This window comes from Lissotriton vulgaris, chromosome 6 (assembly GCF_964263255.1).
Source record: "Lissotriton vulgaris chromosome 6, aLisVul1.2, whole genome shotgun sequence".
Lineage (NCBI taxonomy): Eukaryota > Metazoa > Chordata > Amphibia > Caudata > Salamandridae > Lissotriton > Lissotriton vulgaris.
In genome coordinates, this window is record NC_141694.1 from 1,154,112,569 (window position 1) to 1,154,132,853 (window position 20,285).

General features: G+C 45.1%; 1 protein-coding gene across 8 annotated transcripts in view; it reads left to right on the forward strand.

Annotated features, from left to right (window-relative positions):
* The window catches only part of MAP4K3 (mitogen-activated protein kinase kinase kinase kinase 3), a 1,209,829-nt gene that overhangs the window by 140,423 nt on the left and 1,049,121 nt on the right, over positions 1 to 20,285 (forward strand). For all 8 annotated transcript variants that reach the window (XM_086927230.1, XM_086927231.1, XM_086927232.1 and 5 more), the window contains exon 3: positions 17,583 to 17,673. In XM_086927230.1, the coding sequence (XP_086783356.1) occupies positions 17,583 to 17,673 (91 nt within the window). The remainder of the gene's footprint in view (positions 1 to 17,582; positions 17,674 to 20,285) is intronic.

Consider the following 20,285-nt stretch of genomic DNA (forward strand, 5'->3'; position numbering starts at 1 on the left):
TCAGCGTTTAAACACGCCGCTGATATTGCGGAACTCATCCTGAACAAAAATTTTGACTTAGCAATTTTAACAGAATCGTGGCTTAACGATTCTTCATCTCCATGCCTGAACCTCTTAATCCCCCCCCCCCCAACTACAACATTACCAGGCTGGACAGGCAATCTACCAAGAAAGGAGGAGTCATCGCCTGCATCTACCGTTCTAACCTCAGTGTCACGGATCCTCTGGCGGATACCTTAGACTCTTGCGAATACCTCGCACTCTCCATTTGCAGCAACTCCACCCTACTGTGAAACCTACACATCACTTATCACCCCCCAGGCATGAACAACTCATTCACGGGCCACCTCGTGGAACTCATCACAGCTAAGATTTCCTCCATCGATAAAGATATTTTCCTGGGTGATTTCAACCTGCACTGGAATGACCTCAAGGACTCACATGTCAACGCTCTCAAAGACCTCCTGACTGATCAATCCCTGATCCGAGCCTGTTCACTCCCAACAAACTTGAAAGGGGCCACCCTTGACTGGATCATCTCTAAGGGATCAACAGTCAAGGTTATCTCTATAGACCCTTGTGACTGGTCTGACCACCACGCCATCGCATTCCTACTACCGGGCACCCACAATACAAGGGCACTGCAACTAGTGCTGCCTAAACGCTCGGTTAGAGACATTAAGAACATGGACCACAATGAACTGGAGGCTCGCTGCAAATCTGACCACCCCCCTCGCATATCACAATGGTGAGTGACCTCAATAATCACTACTCTGCAACTATTTCGAACATTATGGATGACCTAACCCCACTAAAGCTAAAAATAACCCAAATCAAAGACAGGAACCCCTGACTCGCTGGATTCCTCAATAATGAAAGGAGATCCCTTCAGCAATCCGAAAGAATCTGGAGACAGCACCCCTCTGCCGCACATCTAAAACTTCTCCGTCAGGCCAGAAATGCCTACAATAGGAATATCCTCAACTCTAAAAAAAGAATTTTTCAGATCTGAACTTGGGAACACCAAGAATAGACCCCGCAAGGTCTTCGAAATTGTCAAACACCAATCCAGTAAACTGGCCAAAACTTCGAAAGAAACCCCCTAGTCTTTAACATAGTCTGAGGAATTCTCCTCCTATTTCGCTGCCAGAGTCACACCCATAGGAAACTAACTTAGTGCCTCCACATACTCTCTATCCCTTCCTGACCTTCTCTGGGGCCGCTCAAAGAATATGGAACTCTCTCCTGCCCACCATCAGAAGTATCCCTTATCCGGCACGTTTCTAAAAGAAGACCAAAACTTTCCTTATGGGTAAATTCCTCTCCTAAATTTTGCCTCCTACCAACACAGAGATCCTGACCAACTACATACTAACGCCTCCCAACTGAGTATCGAGCTACCTTACCAAGAATCCTTGGGCCTTATCTTGAGTAATCATAAAGGTAATCTGTACATATGTGTCCTCTATCCCTTATGTATCCAGCACCGCGCCCTCTCTTTATCTTTTGTACTTTGTGATTCCATGCCTACTGTACACTTGTATGATCCCTGTAAAGCCCTCTGATAGCCTAACGGGTCAAGTTTGCACTCTATCAAACACAAAAATAAAGAAACTAAATTAATAAATAAAAATGTCCAGGATATTGCATGTCATCAAATAAACATAAATAGTGTGTGTCTAGGATACAAAATGGTACATGTTAGGGAATTTTTAAAAAAATTTTTTTTTTTAGAATCATCTTTATTGCCATTTATAATATTTAGTACAATACAAACCATGTATGTTTGCAACATCGGCAGTAGATACCTGTTCCAGACATTGGAGACATTTGACATCTTATGCATTAAAATTCTGTATTAAATAAACAGCACACCCATCTCAAAAGTCATTACCCAGGTATGTATCATTCCTTAGGATGTAGCAACTTATAATCTGTCAGACCAGTCGTTCAGATCTTGATGTGAGTAACATTCGGGCAGTCCCATAAGATGTGTCTGAGATCCAATGCTGAGGTCGGGTGTCTGGAGCTGTAGGAAGATGCAATGGATTATTTGTGGTGAGATTGTACCCTGTGCAGTATATAAAATTGGATCAATTGTAGCCTGGCATTGTGGGAGATCTTATGAAGGTGCGCTAGTGCCTTCTGCCATTTATTGTCGTGTAGTGAGTGCCCTTCTAAAATTTGCCACCCATGTATTCCGTAGAGCCTGCTTGGTGGAATAATACATAATTTCCCTTGTGTGGAGGAGGAAAAAATTTATCAGAATTTCTCCAAGCTTATTAATATTTAATTTGGTTTTGTTTCAAGAACATTGAACACTATTGTAAGTAGTTATTGACTTTGAAAAGCTGGTATAATTTATGATTTTTATGTTACTATGGAATATGTACTTTTAATTGATCGTTATCCTCTAGCGATGTTGGTCATATGGTGAAATCCTGTTGATCGAGCTGGCTATTATCTAGATGGGTGACAAGAATACATAACAACCCAACAGGTGAGGTATTGTGATATTGGTAGATTAAATTTGGAGGGATTGAGACTTTTTAGGTTGTAGGCGTGCGGTTCCCTTAAAAATCTTACATCTCAGAATTACACCCACAGGTTTGGTGGATCAGGGACGGTGTTAACCTTAATTTCATGAGGCAATGTGGCCTAGGATGAGGTACAAAATCAGCATATCAAACATACAATCAAAAAGACTGACTCAATAAATGAGTTCCTGGGAAGTATGCATTGCATAAATTCAAAAGAGTAAAATGCAGTATTATTAAAATGCTGATGCAATAATCTCAGATAAATGCATAAAATCGTTGCCACGAGAGCTCTCAGTAATAGGACTATAAAGAATAATAGGCAAAATCAAAATAGACCTGTCCCAATCATGCAGCAAAAGCAGGAGAAATCGGACAGCATCCCTAGTCGTATGAGAGTGGTTTTATAAGAGTTATGGCTCACCTACCAAAATCAAGGGTTTACATAGGAAATCTTCTCTTAGAACTAAATAAAAAGGGCAGAATCATGGTGGAGTAAGGAAAGAAATACATTCTCACCAAATCAGAAATGATGCTTCACAACCGTCAAACAGCCATGGAAGCACTTACCCAGTCCATAAATATTGATTCATCCTCATTTAAGGCGTACAAAACCTAGTGAACCATTGTGAATGAATGCAATACTGCGTGCGAACGTGATATCCTTATGGAAATGTTAGATTAACGAGCCCAGGCTACAGAATCTTTTTTGAGAAGAGTGCAATTCAGAAATAAACAAACGATTTACTTTACTACATGTAGCAGAAATAATGAACAGTGAATGTGGCCTTTCGCACACCCGAAGCCAGGACTCCTGCAGGAGGGAAAAGGGACAAAACAAGGCTTCTCTGTCAATGCGTCAAGGATATAGAATTTCCTTTTTCCCCTCGGGGCATCCCCAATTTAGTTCCAAATGAGGTTGCAGCGGAAAATTCACCTCTTTAAAAAAACACTACATTATAATGCAGCAACAGTGCACAAACTAGCTACCCCTTCTAACACGTTGACTGTGTCTTTGACCCTTTACATGTCTCCACTACCCTTTTGTTAGGTGTGCACTCTACAGATGCTACAAAAATACATACTAATGCACTTAGCCGGATTTTTTTTTAAGATTAGAGGAAAGATATACATTTTAAGAAGCCTAGGAGGAGCATTTCTACCCAGTTTTACTAATATGACGTATTCCCGCTAAATAAAGCTTTGAAATAGCTGTACTTCTTGTATTATTATTTATGTTCTATTGATATTTGCATCAGGAAATTTGATACTTGCAAAGTCCCTTCAAAGTGCCTGAGGGTTAACAGTTAATGAACGGCACTTATAATCATTGCATATATGCAAATGAGAGGGGCCTCGCATATGCCCAGGCCCCATGGCCCTGCTAATCGTAGAACCGGTCTTGAAACTTAACAGTAGCCCCCGCTGTTGGCAGTCCACACCAGGCAAGGGAGAGATCTTCTGTGAGGCCTGAGGCCTGAGTATCTGGGGCGCGGGATTGCACCGGCAGCTTCACCACAGTACCAATTTTGCACTCCGGGCTGAAGCTAGTCGTCGGCACCAAGCGCCAGGCACTGGGTTGGCGCCAGGTTCTCCACTCAGTTTGAAGGTGGTGGCGGCGGCTGCATTCCTCGTTCCGCTGTTTACAGTGTGGGAGATAAAAACGTCATTCTTGCTGCTACTGCTTGTATATCTTATTTCTTGCTTGCGGGCAGAAGCCCCAGTGCACACTGTGGAGTATTTGTGCACATTATAAACTTGCCAGGGCTTTATTCATATGATTAATCGAGAAACGTTTTATTTCTGTTTTACTTACCCATCAATCCAGCCTAACGACTGGCCCCTTTCATTGTGGGATCGGGCTAAGGGGCTGTTCAAGACATACTGCTAGTTGGTTCATTGAACCCTCTCCTCCCCTCAGGAGAGAAACAGATGGGCAGCAGCAGGGTCTTTGCCATGGTTTGAGAATGTGAACTTCTTGAAATAGTGCATGTGTGCGTGCACACGTTTGTATGTGGACAGGATATTTAGAAAGGCCACATTTTCTGAGACCATGTGTGTGTCTCTATTATGTTGGATTACACGAGACTGATCAATTGCATTTTTGAGCGGAGTCCTGCAGCGCAATATGTATTGCCTGACGTTGACATGTAGTGGGATCGGCCTTACAAATTGGAGGTTCTGACCGACATCTACATATAGATGCCATTTGACTGTCTGTGTTGTTTAGGATTAAACAAAAGCATTTATGTTAGTGTTAAAGAAAATAGCATCCTGCGGATCGCTTTACTTGAGACGTCCACGGATTGCCCTTTCTCCCGTCCGCGGTTGATTTGCACCTCAGAAACGACAGCTATTTGTAGACAAGTGGAAGGGCTCAAGCAAGTTACATTATCATACTGCTGGAAATGTGAGTATTTCCCATTAGTATTTTGAAGATAGTACCTCACTCTGTCGCTCGGGTACCCAAGGGCAGCAAATAAGGTTGTTTTAAAATTTTTCATGGCTTGATATAAGGTTTCCTATCAAGTTATTTTCAATTAAACCCCACAATTGGATAATTGCTTAATGTTGTTTTCTTGATTTCTAAAAAATGGCGTTTCCTAGTGCTCCTAACGCTATAAGTTTGAACCTTAAATTGTGGAATTCAAGCAGGGACGTCTCCCCTATTTGAGCGGTGGAGCGTCTCCCCACAGGCCCTAGAGCTGAATGGTAATAAAGTTTATGTATTACCATTTAATTTTTCAGCGACCCATCTCGAATTGGGGGCTCCATTAGGATGGGTCGCGACCGCGGTGGAAAAGCGGCGGACGGTCTTCCCCTCCGCCACGGTCCCCCCCGCCATTGTAATATGGCGGGGGGAAGAAAGGTGGCGAACGGGCAAGGATGGCGGACGGATCGCCACCGCCTGCATGGCGGTGGCGATCCGTCCGCCATCCTAATGGACCCCTAAGTGTTAGGACGGGGAGGGGCCAGTGCTGCCAAGTGGCATTAACAGGGAGCTGTGCAATTTAAAATGCGCATGTCTCTTTGGACGGCTGTCTTGGGACGGCTAATCTGACATGCATATTTTAAAGTTTACAGAGGGCACAGGCCTCCTGTGCTCTTAGGAGCGCTGAGATCATCTGCTCTATACAATCCTGGCACTGCTCTCATGTTTTGAGCAGTTTTCTGCTCAAGAGCTTCCAGGAGGAGAGATGATTACCGAGGGTGTGCGACTTTGTGTGGAAAGTTAATAAGGCAAGTCAATTTATTTATTTTTGTGGCCTCCAACCCAGTACAATCCAGCCACCACTGGAGTCAAGTGTGTCATAAGATTTGAGCAAGAAGACCAGAAAACCTCTACGTGAAAGAGTAGCTTGTTTTCTAACTCTGCATGTTGAGTGCTGTAAATGTTGCAAAGATGGTTTCATCAATAACCTTGTGCTGAAAATTATATCTGATTTTTTTCTAAAGGGTTTCAGCAGGTGGAGTAATACCTACCGGTTTGTGAATATATGTTATACAGCAAGACATGCTATCTTTCTAAGTTTGATAAGCATTGCCCCCACCTTTAAACTGTAATTGCAACCTTGCAATAATTTTTGCCCACCTAACGCAATGTTTGATTCTTCAGTATTACAGTCAGTGTATTTATGAATGTATTTTCCATCAGGATAATGAAGGCAGTTCTTGCTGGTGCCTCCTTTCCCCTGTGCTTAACATTGTGGCTGAACTTTCACATATTACCATAGGATACCACGCATCAAGATGTAGAAGCACACTAAGCTTAGGGAGAGGGTCTGCTTACAATATATGATCACAATAGGGAAAACAGCTTGTGTCCTGTACATGGATTCATCATTAGGAAACAAGATGTGATGATAAAGAGTTGAACTACCAGATATATTAATATAATAAAGCTTACCAGTAAATAAAAATAGTGTTCCTATTTATGCAGTCTTTAGCCAAACACATCCGTTTTCCAGTTGAGGATGGCTTTTTATGGTGAACTGGAACAAATTCAATTTCTTTAACTTCACAATTTGAAAAGGTGTGCGTGGTTTGTTTTCTTGTGTCAAAGAATGAGAAATACCAGATTTTTTCTAGATCTTAGATGCCTGAACAAATCCATTCAAATAGAAATATCTGGACGTAATCACTGCAAATTGCTAGACCTGCCATTATTTGGAATTTTTATCTACATCTTACATTTAGGATTTGTTAAATAAATAGCTCGCCAATACTCCAGAAGATCCGGAAATTTCTCTGCTTGGTCCACATTCATGAATAGCATCTTTTCCCTTTGGTTTGAAATGAACTCTTTATTTATTCATCAAATAGATACTTAGTAGAAATGGCCACTATCACAAAGGGGGACCCCTGAATAACAAATGTAGGTAGAGAACCAAGGGGAAAAGAACCAATATTCACACAGAATAAATTCTACCTATTTCACTTTAACATATGCTATACGTCATATATTAAGCTGGACACTCTGGCTGGACAATTAACACACATATAAAGACATTTTAAGAAGGTATACACATTTTTCATTGATTATTTGTTTGTTCTTTTATTTAATACATTTAGATTTTTGTTATATATGTTTATAATACAAAAATATCAGTGCATTAATAAATACATATCCTAACTACAAAAATGATTTTTTGGACAAATCAGATCCCATTAATCCGCATTCATTCAACACCACTCAGCCAACTGCATACTCAAACCATACTCACACGGAACCACAGATGCATACATCACATATATACAAAGAAAGCTTAATATGCACCAGAGCCCCTCACAGTGTCTATTGATGTTCAAAGCGGCCGATTTACCCTACTGAGCAATACTGTAAATTATACACATCTCAACATTTTTCATTGTTACTTCAAAAAGACATAATTCAGAGATATCAAAGGAGGGGACTCATTAAAAGCGCCAATGCGCGTTTCGGTGAAAGACCCTTTCTGTAGTAGGGGATCTCTGTGTATAGTCATAATCTAGTGAATAGTCCCGCCCATGTGCGTGGACCCCGGAGCAATCAAAAATAATCTCTTAAGGTGTCGAAAAATGCAGAACTGCACAGATACTTAAGAAAGAATTAGAGACAGATAATGCAGCCTATAAAACCAGGCTACACTGTCCAGTACTTCAACTAGAAATTCCACCAAAAATGCACAAACAGCAAAGTCTGTCCAGATTTCCCTTGCCTCAACAGCAAAACCCCACTGGAATGATAGAGAGGAAGACCTGGACAGACAAGCCCCACAGGCTTACATTATGTGGCTCAGAACAGGATACTGTGCCTTTAAGAGAACTTTCCAGAACTTCACAGTATCCCAGAATGCACTGCAGGTCCCTTTTACTTTCAGTTCTTTTTTCCGACTCCTGCAAGCAGGAGCATTGAGCTCTCCCTTTTCAAGGGTTTATTGGTGATTTTTCACTTTTGTTCAAGTCTTTGAGTGCTTTTCTAAAGTACTTTGGTGCCTTTCTTCTTGTTTATCCTTTGGTGCACCCTTTGATTGTCAAATATGCCTGCATTATTTGACAAATGTCCAGAGTGCTCCAGGAAGAAGGCCAAATCGGATCCCCATGAGGTGTTTATCCTCTGCCTTCCCTCTTCCCATGTCCCAGAAGAGTGTGTTATTTGTCAGGGCTTCTCTGGCAGGACCCTGAAGGACAGAAAGAAGATCAGGCTTCAGGGCCTTGAGGAAAGAAGGCTGAAGGCGCAAGGTGGGTCTGGAGGGGCTTCCTCTGCCCGTGCTGAGGCCTCTGGGGGGCTCCCCAGGGGCAGGAAGACCAGCAAGCGTCCCCATTCTCCGTCTGGGTTGATTGCACCGACTACGGCATCGAGAGAGATGACTACAATCTGTTCCCCGTCTCCCCAGGGCTCTGGGTCGAAGCAACGTCGACGCTCGACGTCGAAGGAACTGAACAGACCGCCGTCGAGGTCTCCTGTGACGATTTCGTCGGAGTCATCATCGAGTGATCGATGTCGAAAGGCCCGGCGTCGGCACTCGCCGTCGAGGCGACACCGCCGTTCGCTGTCGCCGAAAAGGAGAAGATCGTCGTCGAAGGGATCCTCGTCGGCGAAGAGAAGATCGCCGTCGAGGCGCAGGACGCCGTCGAGGCGCAGGAGGTCGCCATTGAGGCGAAGGCATTCGCCGTCGAGGGAGAGACGGTCGACGCCGAGGAGAAGACGCTCGCCGTCAAGGGATCGACGCTCGCCGTCCGGTCGCTGTTCTTCTACGCCGAAGAGACGTGGAAGGAGGTCTGGCACCATGGGAGGTTCGCCAACGTCCCAGGCGGCGGATCACCGGGTTCGGTGTACTCCATGGTGTATACCCCGTCACAAGGCCGGTTACACCTCCATTACCGAGGGGGCTCCCTCCGAGGGCCCCTACTCCTCCTCCTCTACCACCACTTCCTCAACCTATACCTTGACCTCCGCTGCCAGCAGACAAGCCGCCTCCGGTCCCTCTGAAGTCGGTCTCACTGCCCCGACTTCCGACTCCGCCGAAGGGGACCCCTCAGCCGAGGGCCCCGGCCAAACCAAAGTCGCCCGCTCCGGTGGAACCGGCGGATCGGCCGAAGCCAAGGAGGTCACGATCACGCTCCGGATGGAGGGGGAGATCGAGAAGTCAGCGTAGATCCTCCACCAGGTCAAGATGTCGCCATAGGAGGCGTGGATCGAGGTCCCGCACGGACTCCTCCAGGACCAGGACCTATTCACCGACCTTGTCGGAATCCCCAGGGACAAGGGTGTCTCAGGTGGATGACATCAGCACGTTCCAGGATGTCCTCCTGAGGGGGGCAGCGAAATTGGGAATCACGGTGACGGCTCCAACACCCACGACGTCCGTGATATTTGAGACTCTTCACAAGAAGCATTTGTCTCGCCCTCTACTGCCGCTAGTACCTGGTTTGGTAGAGCCTGCGGAGGAGCTGTTCCTCACGCCAGCGGTGGTGAAGGCCGCTCCCTCCCGACTTCTGAAGAAGTACAGGGCCCCGGATTCGGACCCGGCTTTTCTGCGGATAGACCCGGTTCCGGACTCTGTTATAGTGACTACATTCTACCTCCCCGTCTTCAACCGTACCGCCCGATAAGGAGAGCCGATGGATCGACTCAGCTGGTAGGAAGGCTTGTGGGACGGCCATGAAGGCATCCAGCGATGCGGCGTTGCTAGGGCGGTATGACCTTGCCTTGTGGGAATCCCTTCAACAGTTCACGGAACTCCTGCCACGAGATAAGAGGGAAGACTTCCAGGAGATACTCAAAGAGGGGATGCTGGTTTCAAACCAGGTCATCAGCGCGGCTGCGGATGTCTCTCTTTTGGCTGCCCATGGGTACTGTCATGGGATCAACCAGCGGCGCCATGCTTGGCTCAGGCTCACATCACTCAAGCCGGAGGCCCAGCAGCAGTGGGTGGCCAATCTGCCCTTCTCGGGGGAAACCCTGTTCGGCAAGCATGCCGTTGATGAGATGGCCCGCATGAAGGCGGAGGCAGAGACCCTGACAGCTGTGGGCTTGGAAAAGCCCAAAGAAAAGAAGGCCTACCACCCGTTCCAGAGACGGTCCGGTGCACAGGGAAGAGGGCAGACATCGGGACGGCAGCAGCAACAACAGTAGCAGTTCCGAGACCCTTCTAGAAGGGTAGAGGGGGACAGCAGTCCTCTACAGCGAACAAGGGCCCGACTGGGTCTCGACCGTGAGCGGTTTCTTCCCCTACATCCGTTACCCGCTCCGGTGGGGGGAAGCGTTCAATTTTTTCTGGCAGAGTGGAGAAAAATTACTCGGGACTAGTGGGTGCTGAATATTGTTTGCAATGGATACAGTCTTCGGTTCACCAGCCCGCCTCCATCAATTCCTCCGGTCAGCTCACAGTTTCAACTGCGTGAGCTCCAGGCGGAGGCCGATATCCTGTTAAGGAAAAGGGCGATAGAAGACGTACCTCTATCTCAAAGAGGAAGAGGTCTGTACTCCCGGTTCTTCCTTGTTCGCAAGAAGGACAAGAACGAGTTCAGGCCAATTCTGGACTTGCGACAGGCAAACAAGTGGATTTGCAGAGAGAAGTTTTGCATGCTGTCGTTGCATCAGATTTATCCTCAGTTGCAACAGGGAGACTGGCTATGTGCAATAGACCTACAGGATGTGTACTTCCATGTGCCCATTGCACACAAACACAGGAAGTTCCTGCGATTCCAAGTCAGTGCCAATCATTATCAGTACACGGTACTGCCATTCGGACTGAAGTCTGCGCCCAGAACATTCTCGAAGTGCATGGCAGTGGTAGCAGCGCACCTAAGGAAGAACAAGGTGTTTGTCTACCCGTACCTGGACGATTGGTTGATCAAGGCCTCATCCTTCTCGGAAGCTCAAGCACACTTCTAGAAGACGTGCGTTCTCTTGAACAAGCTGGGGTTGCACATCAACATGTCCAAGTCTGTCCCGACTCCCGTCCAGTGCATTCAGTACTTGGGAGCCACCATCAATACGCTGTCAGCAAGCGTGTCTCCTTCGGACGAGCGACAATTATCACTTCTTCGGAAGGCTCAGGCTCTTATGACCACTCCATCTACAACAGTGAGGACTGTGTCTTCTCTACTGGGATCGATGGCCTCCTGTATCTTCCTCACGCCACACGCACGACTGCACATGAGACTGTTGCAGGAGTGCTTGGAGGATCAGTGGAATCAGAGGAAAGGGTCTGGGGACGACAAGATACGACTGTCTCTGCATGCTCTTCAGTCTCTGAAGTGGTGGTGTTTGGCGGAGAATCTCCTCAGAGGGGTTCCCTTCTACAAGGATATTCCCACTCAGACTATTGTGACGGATGCTTCTCTCCAAGGCTGGGGGGCACACTCCGTAGACCTACAGATTCAGGGAACGTGGTCCCCGTCGGAGTCCACGTATCACATCAACTTCCTGGAACTCAGAGCCGTTCACTTGGCACTGAAGGCCTTTCATCCGTCCTTCCAGACCAACTCTCTGCTTGTGCAGAAGGACAATAGGACCACGATGTATTACCTCAACAAGCAGGGGGGCTCGATGTCACGCACTCTGTCGCAGGAGGCGCAGGTGATCTGGCGATGGCTTCTGGCCAGCGGACTGACAACGGCTACCCATCGACCAGGCGACAGAATGTTCAGGCGCACGCACTGAGCAGACTGATTCAGGAAAACCACGAATGGGTCATAAACAACAAAGTACTAGGAGAAGTGTTCGCAAGGGGGGGGACTTCAGACGTAGATCTGTTCGCCACCGCCGAAAATAGCAAATGCCGAGACTTCGCCTCCCGGGATAGAAAAAACATTTTTTAACAGAAAATAGAATCAAATTTCTTAAAATAAAATTAATCGCACCTGGAAGACATCCTGCGCATAACTGCATCGAGGAAATGTGACTGTGATATGTTGATTTTATCAAACATGTAGTTTTAACAAATATTTCTTTTAATCTGTTTTGTACTGCAATGGTTTTAAGTAACTTTGCTTAATAAAATTGCTTACTACGAGTATGCAAATGTACAAATTACCTGGAAGCCCTGCCTGTTGGGCCATGTCCACATTATTAGTATGGTCTTTCTGCCTTTTGTCAGTATGATGGACAGGTTCTAAAAAGGCCCTCCAACGTGTTACCCACCAATTTTAGTGGCACGTTCTTGATGCTGATGAATATGAAGACATCACCACTAAACAAAGTAGCTCTTACGTCACATAGTTAAGAGGAAGGACCCTTCTTTGGTGGAGATTTACCTCTTTGAAGTCTTGTTGTCTTCTCTGTAGGAGAGTTCATGTTATCACAGATTTCTAGATGAAGACGCAGAGGGACAATCGCACTGCAGAAATGCACACAAGGCCACTGGAAACCTTTCTTCATGGTCCATTATGCAGCTGTAGTGTAGAATATGCACTAGACATTTACCCAACGAGGTAGCACTTACTAATTAACTGGTAGAAAGTACTCCAGATGATTAGATATTTTGTTGAATAAAGTAGCACTTGTTGGTCCATCCTGGCCCAGTCACTTGCACAGCTGCTGACACCCACATAGACACTGAGATATCCACTCACACACCCATTCAGCCAATCTCACATCTACTCACAGACCCACACAGCCACTCACACATCCACTTGCACACCCATGCAGTCACTGACACACCCACAGAACCACTCACACACCCACTCACAGACTCATACAGCCACTCACACACGCTCATAACCACTCACACACAGCTACTCATGCACCCACTCACAGACCCATACAGCCACTCACAAACCCAGTCACCCTCAAAACTACTCACACACCCACTCATACACCAATACAGACACACACTCCCACACCCATACATCCACTCGCACACCATTACATCCACTCAAACACCATTACATCCACTCACAGAACATTACATCCACTCACACAACATTACATCCACTCACACACCATTATATCCACTCACACACCATTACATCCACTCACACATCAATACAGCCATTCCCACATCCACTCTTAAAGGTTACAGGGTACAATTAGGAAATAACATTAAAAAACCTTCGCAATTAAAAAAAGACAATGGTTACAGGGATGTTATAGTTCATAAATAACATAAAATATAGAAATTTACTGGAAAAAAACCAAAGGGTACAGGGACGTTAAAGTTAGGCTCAGGTATCACGCACAAAGCCGTAGAAATTCAGAAGTTATAGTTACCTGAGCTAACTATAACTTACTCTCCCGCAGTGCACTGCTTATGACCGCACATATTACATTACTCATGACATTGATATACTGCATTCCTGACATGTTCCCATTCTATGCAAGTTTTAGAAGAATAGAAAACAGCAAACAAGAAGTGACGACAACTTCCACTCAATGGAGCACGAGCAAATTTAAGAATTAAATGAAATTCAAACTAACAATGGCTTTCCTCCAGTATGTTTCCCTCATGCAGACATTCTCTTTAGCTCAATCTGCCTTAAACTACCTGCACATTACAATCAATTCAAAGTGCACCACCATTTACCGTACAGCAATTCTGAGTTCCTCCTTTAGTTGGCTTTGCAACAGCATCTGAATGGTGGTTGGTAAAGAAGAGAGCCCTGTATGGAGGAAATAGAATTTTTTGGGCAGACTAGTACGTAGCTTGAATCCCGCACCCCCCGGGAAGCGTACATTCTCTTCTCACTTGTATGCTTCCTTACATCATAAAAAGGGAGGGAAGTGTGCATTCGCAGGGGTGAACTATAGACTGTTGTTTTAACAGGAGATATTTGTTATGGTTTAAAAAACACATGTTTTAATTGGTAAATGTGAGATTTTCTTCAAGTGGATGCCAAAAACTATCCTGGTACCAAGAAGTTTTGTTTAATCAATTGTTCACTCAGAGACAACACGTGCTCTCACAAGATGGAGCCAACCAGTGCTCCCACAAGAGGGAGGCAACCAGTGCTCTCACAGGATCATATTTCAGATTCCTCAAAATGCAGGAGAATGAGTTTCAGGTGCTGCTGCTCGTGACTTGTGTGCATTGCGAAGCTATCGTGGATATCTTTTTTTTTTTTAATTTTTGAAAACCTTTATTTGTGTAGATGGTTGCATACAAATAGGGGCCTACAACCCAGAGGCCGGCCACAGAACAAACTGGAAAGCACCAATGTCAATAAAAAGTATGGAGTGGTTACGCAATACTACACAATGCTGCGAGTCCATAATGCTAACTGAGTGTAACCCCCCGGCACAGGATCACAGAAAGTTAATTTTATGTTAAAGAATAAAGGATCGGTTGTATAATAAGCGTCCTGGTGCACATGGCGGGGAACAGAACCAACAACATTATAATAGGGAATCCATAGATCTGTCATCAGAATAGTCCAAAGCGTTCAAGCCATAGATGCCCTTGCAATTCTTCTTCGGTCAGTGTCCACCCGCAACCTCATGTGCCCCAAGACAAGCAGAACATCACTCTCATGATAATCAACTTATCAGTGAGACGGATAAAGTTGCAATCATTATACAGCCCAACCCGGAGAGTAAAAGAAAACGAAAATACTAGAAAAAAGGAAAAGGGGACTCCACGTTACTGTACCCGCCCAACGGCGATAATGGCGATCAACAATCCAGACAGCAAACATTCTTAGGGGCGGGCGGCTAAGTCAGGATAAGCAGAACCTGAAAGTACCATATTATATAGGAATACCCAAACCTCCCCCCCCAGGCACTCACCCCGCGGGAATCACGCACAGTCATGGAGACCCAAGAAAAGGACACAAAAGAGCCATAGAAACAAGTAACTATCTAATAGACCCCAATCCACCCGCCCCACCCTGCACCCCTGCAGAAGGCTATGGCCTACCCCTCCCAGCAGCGTGCCTGTCGCCCTAAACATGAACCCGAAATATAGAATGAGATAATATAAGGAAAGGGAAAGAGAACAGATAAAAAGGGAAAAAGGAAAGCCAGGGGGGAGGATACCATGTAACAAGGCGCACGGCCCCCACCCCCCGCCCATACAAACAATTAGTGCAGCCCAAAACGAAACTGGCATGTTTTCAGGTAGCCATACATAGTAAGGATTCGACAAATTATCTCAATTTGGGACTTTCCATAACTCCGTGCACCGAACAGCAGTCCTCCGGATTAAAAACCGGGCTCACCCCAGTCCTTTCTTAGCTATCGCCACGATGTATGTCGAAGTAGCGGGCATAAAACAAAGCGGAGAGAAAAGGCAGTGGAGCAGCCGCTGAACGGCCAGTGGAAGCAACCCATGGGATCTCCTCCGCCGACGGTAATGCAAAAGCTGTTTACGGCAGTCATGTACATCAGTGTCAATGATCCCCAGCAAATCTTCCCGCATGCGAACCAAGGCATCGCTACCCCCACCAAAATGCGGGAAACAAACAGCAACCACCTCGGGCCCATCCGCATCTCTGAGGGACGGCCCGGGAGCAATGGAGGTTACCACATTGTCTTGCACACAAGAATCCCGGGCCAAGGTCACTTGCCAAATCTTCAGCGCTCGTAGGACGTCGCCAATCGTGGGTTCACGCTCCCCAGTGCAGGCCCCATCACAGTACAGAGGTACAGCATCGACATCCCGGGGCGTTCCACAGCACACGGCATCAGCCGCCATTTTGCGATTACAGCGCCGTCTTTTCGGAACCAACTCCTGGGGCGGGCTCACAAGCAGGGCCCCTGCGGGATCCCCCTCAAGCATCCAAACAGCAACCTCGATGCAGAAATGAGAGCCACCAAAAGAGGGGGACCCGCCGGGGCCACCGCTCCGCTGGAGCCACTCTCCGCCACCGAGCGATAAAATTCGGAATGGCCGGGCAAGGCAACAAGGGGGGGAGCCACCAACACGGCGTCCCCCACACACAACTTGCCGCACCTCACCTCTGGATCACCGGACGGTAGTCCCAGGCGCGTTCATTTGCCTCCGGCTTTTTCACACAACGGCCTCCTCCGGCCGGCCTCCATCCTCCACCCGAGGCCGCCACCGACACCGTCTCGCCGGCTACTCGCTGAAGGCAAGGCCCTGGTCTCCACACCACGGAGGCCGCACTTCCTGGGAGGACGCCGCTGCGGACCCACTGAACGCCGGAGCCACCAGGACGGGTGGTGAGTATCAGCAGACCTTAATCTATAAAATGTTATCGTTTTTGGGCAGGATGGGCGGCAGGATAGATGAGTTTGGGCAGGGAGGCCGGCAGAGCCGAGCTACCGTGCGGCCATCACAGCCGAGCTACCGTGCGGCCATCACAATGTCGAGCTTGGCTCCTCCCCTATCGTGGATATCTTGAGACCAAACACTCGTTTTGTGTAGGGATTGATATCAATGTTGTTTAGCCTATTTCAAAGCTTTCTTATTATTTTTTTGGCAGATAAGAAACGTGAGAAGTAATGGTGAGGAGTTGATTTGGCCAAGATCACACAATTTGTTTAAGTAGTGAAACAATGACTGTTGACTACCTCAGTGCTGGATTGTATATTTTTCACATAACCTGCATCACCTGTAAAGTACTTTGATACCTTTGGGTCTAGCTACCGCTATATGAAACTCAAATAATAATAATTATAATAATGCCATTTTTAGGTCCACCTTCGAAAAATATAGGCAAAGTATGGCATTTCATATCACGTGATGGCCCCTCCCGGGCATGTAATGTGACGGAATCACACTGTCAGATTATGCCATTTGAAATGTAATTACCTTATTAACCATCTTGCTTTATCAAATTTGCTTGAAAATGCACCATTTCCCACTCTTTTTTTTCAAACTTTTCGCAGAGGGAGGGGAGAAACCCATCCTCCTCGAACCCCCCTCACCATGGTCGCGCTCGCTCACTCGCCACAGGCCACTCAGCCTGATCTTTTCTGCCTTACCACTTTTAAATGCCACCAGCCGCCACTGTGTCAGTGGGCCTGCTTCAACAAGGAAAGATTCCTGCAGGTCCAGTGGTAGATTCCTACTTAGGGATCACTTTCTTGTGGGATCCCCAAACTGGAATCCACTGTAGTGAGCTACTTCTAGACCTGGGGAGTCCCCTTTTCCCCAAAGCGGTTAAACAAATAAACATGTTTAAAAAGCCTAATACCATGAAAAGAGCCATGCACGGCAAACACAGAAATAGGATGGTCGTACGAGCCTCAGTAGTCTCTTCGTCATTATCCTCACCTTGTGGATCTTAATACATTTCAAGGTAATTAATATAGATCACCAAGTGATATATTAAAACAAAAAATGTAAGTATACGTTGCCTTGTCCACCGTTGAGTAATGTTCTGACAGGCTCCTAGCTAGTGGCAGAGCACTGGAGCACTATTGTTGGGAAAAAGAATCATTTTGAGACTGGCCAAATGACAAGTTTTAAAATATAATATAATATTTCCTACCATAACTGCCTTTCTTGACTTTAAGAAGATTGGGCTACAGTGAACTCGTTCTTAGCATGCACCCTCCAATGTGTTTTTAATTTGTCAACATTTGTGACGAACTTCATCAGGAACAGGCAGAGGCTGTCTGATCACTCTGTAACGTAATGCATTTGTATTTTTCAGGGGAAGATTTTGCAGTTGTCCAGCAGGAGATTATTATGATGAAAGATTGTAAACATGCAAACATCGTGGCGTATTTTGGCAGCTATCTCAGGTACAGGTTTCCCAGTTTACATAAATGTACTGCCACTGAAAACCTTTTTTCGTGTCATGACTAAGTATTGTTTATATAAAAAGTGTGTGTGTGGGTTTTGCATTAAAATTGAGAATTCCATAGTACTTTTGTGAAAAATTCTTGAGTAAAAATAATTCTTAAAATATAATTTCAAATGTGTTGTGTAAAGTGCTACCTTGTGATCAAACCTAAAAACGAATTCACCATTCTATAAACTTCGAATTCCGCATTCCTACAACTTTGAGACTGTCTTTATCGTTTCACCTTGTATCTACCACTGCACATCAGTTGTAACATTTCCGCCGACGGACTAGGATGTCTAAAATAGCTTAATGCAGAACATTCCTTTTAATCGAACAAGGGAGTTTCTCTACATCCCCCTTCCTACCGTGAATGACTAGTTTAGTGAGGTCTATAGATTGCCGCCTGGCTTACTAGGGGATTTAGACTACAGGGCTTGCTCTCGGTGGACCCATTACCCATAATATCTAAGGTGTTCATCTACAGATGAAATGAGTAAGAAATTGTATGTACAGTGTCATAGTTGAGTCAGGAATTGTATGCATAATATGTACAGTGTGGTTGGGCAGTACGTCACGCATTGTGTTCACATTACAATTGGTGTGACTCCTCATTTTGCACAATCATTCCAGTCTAGACTGAATTGAGAGAATGGTTCCATTTACACTGTTTGTAGAAAGAGTGTAGATGGAACCATTCTCTCAATTCATTCCAGACTGGGTTGAACGAGATGGAGGAAACTTCCAGACAAATGAGACAGTTGTAACCGCAATGTCGCATTATAATCAGTTCACCTGTTACTGGAATGATTGTGTAAAATGAGGAGTCACATGCGTGACGTACTGCCCAACCACACTATAACATATTATTCATACAAATCCTGACTCATCTATGACACTGTACATAAATTCACTATGAATGTCACACTGTAGATAATGTGCACGCGATGTCAAGTTAAGACCTTCCAATTGCATCGCACTGTTGGCACGTTAGCATACATGTGATACAGCCTCTGTAGATACTGTGTAAATGATCTCACAGCATCTCATATATTCCCAGAAAATATATTTTTCGAACATAGAATGTGAGACTTGCTACCCTAACACTTTAAAGTATGAGAAACGCTTTAGACAATGGGTAACACATGGTACACAAACTGAATACAACACTGTAGATACTGTGCACATGAAGTTTAAGTAATGCGCTGTCCTGTAACAATCGCTAAATGTTTGACTTACTTTTCATCATAAAGTACGATATCTGTAAACCTTTTTTGCAGAAATATGAGATGCATAGTATATAATTCCGCACACATGATGCATGATTTTTAATTTTTTTTTAATGTCACTGTATATATGAATGTACAGCCATATTTAGTTGCTCAATGCACTGTACCGACATGTCTCTGTGATTAGCTGACAAACTGTAAACTTCCATGCTCACGCTAAGTTGCCTTTTCTCTAAAGAATCGAAACGGGGTAAAGTGTTACTCCTAGCCTGTTCCCTAGCAACCCCCGGACTAGGATGTCTAAAATAGCTTAATGCAGAACATTCCTTTTAATCGAACAAGGGAGTTTCTCTACATCCCCCTTCCTACCGTGAATGACTAGTTTAGTGAGGTCTATAGATTGCCGCCTGGCTTACTAGGGGATTTAGACTACAGGGCTTGCTCTCGGTGGACCCATTACCCATAATAACTAAGGTGTTCATCTACAGATGAAATGAGTAAGCAATTGTATGTACAGTGTCATAGTTGAGTCAGGAATTGTATGCATAATATGTACAGTGTGGTTGGGCAGTACGTCACGCATTGTGTTCACATTACAATTGGTGTGACTCCTCATTTTGCACAATCATTCCAGTCTAGACTGAATTGAGAGAATGGTTCCATTTACACTGTTTGTAGAAAGAGTGTAGATGGAACCATTCTCTCAATTCATTCCAGACTGGGTTGAACGAGATGGAGGAAACTTCCAGACAAATGAGACAGTTGTAACCGCAATGTCGCATTATAATCAGTTCACCTGTTACTGGAATGATTGTGTAAAATGAGGAGTCACATGCGTGACGTACTGCCCAACCACACTATAACATATTATTCATACAATTCCTGACTCATCTATGACACTGTACATAAATTCACTATGAATGTCACACTGTAGATAATGTGCACGCGATGTCAAGTTAAGACCTTCCAATTGCATCGCACTGTTGGCACGTTAGCATACATGTGATACAGCCTCTGTAGATACTGTGTAAATGATCTCACAGCATCTCATATGTTCCCAGAAAATATATTTTTCGAACATAGAATGTGAGACTTGCTACCCTAACACTTTAAAGTATGAGAAACGCTTTAGACAATGGGTAACACATGGTACACAAACTGAATACAACACTGTAGATACTGTGCACATGAAGTTTAAGTAATGCGCTGTCCTGTAACAATCGCTAAATGTTTGACTTACTTTTCATCATAAAGTACGATATCTGTAAACCTTTTTTGCAGAAATATGAGATGCATAGTATATAATTCCGCACACATGATGCATGATTTTTAATTTGTTTTT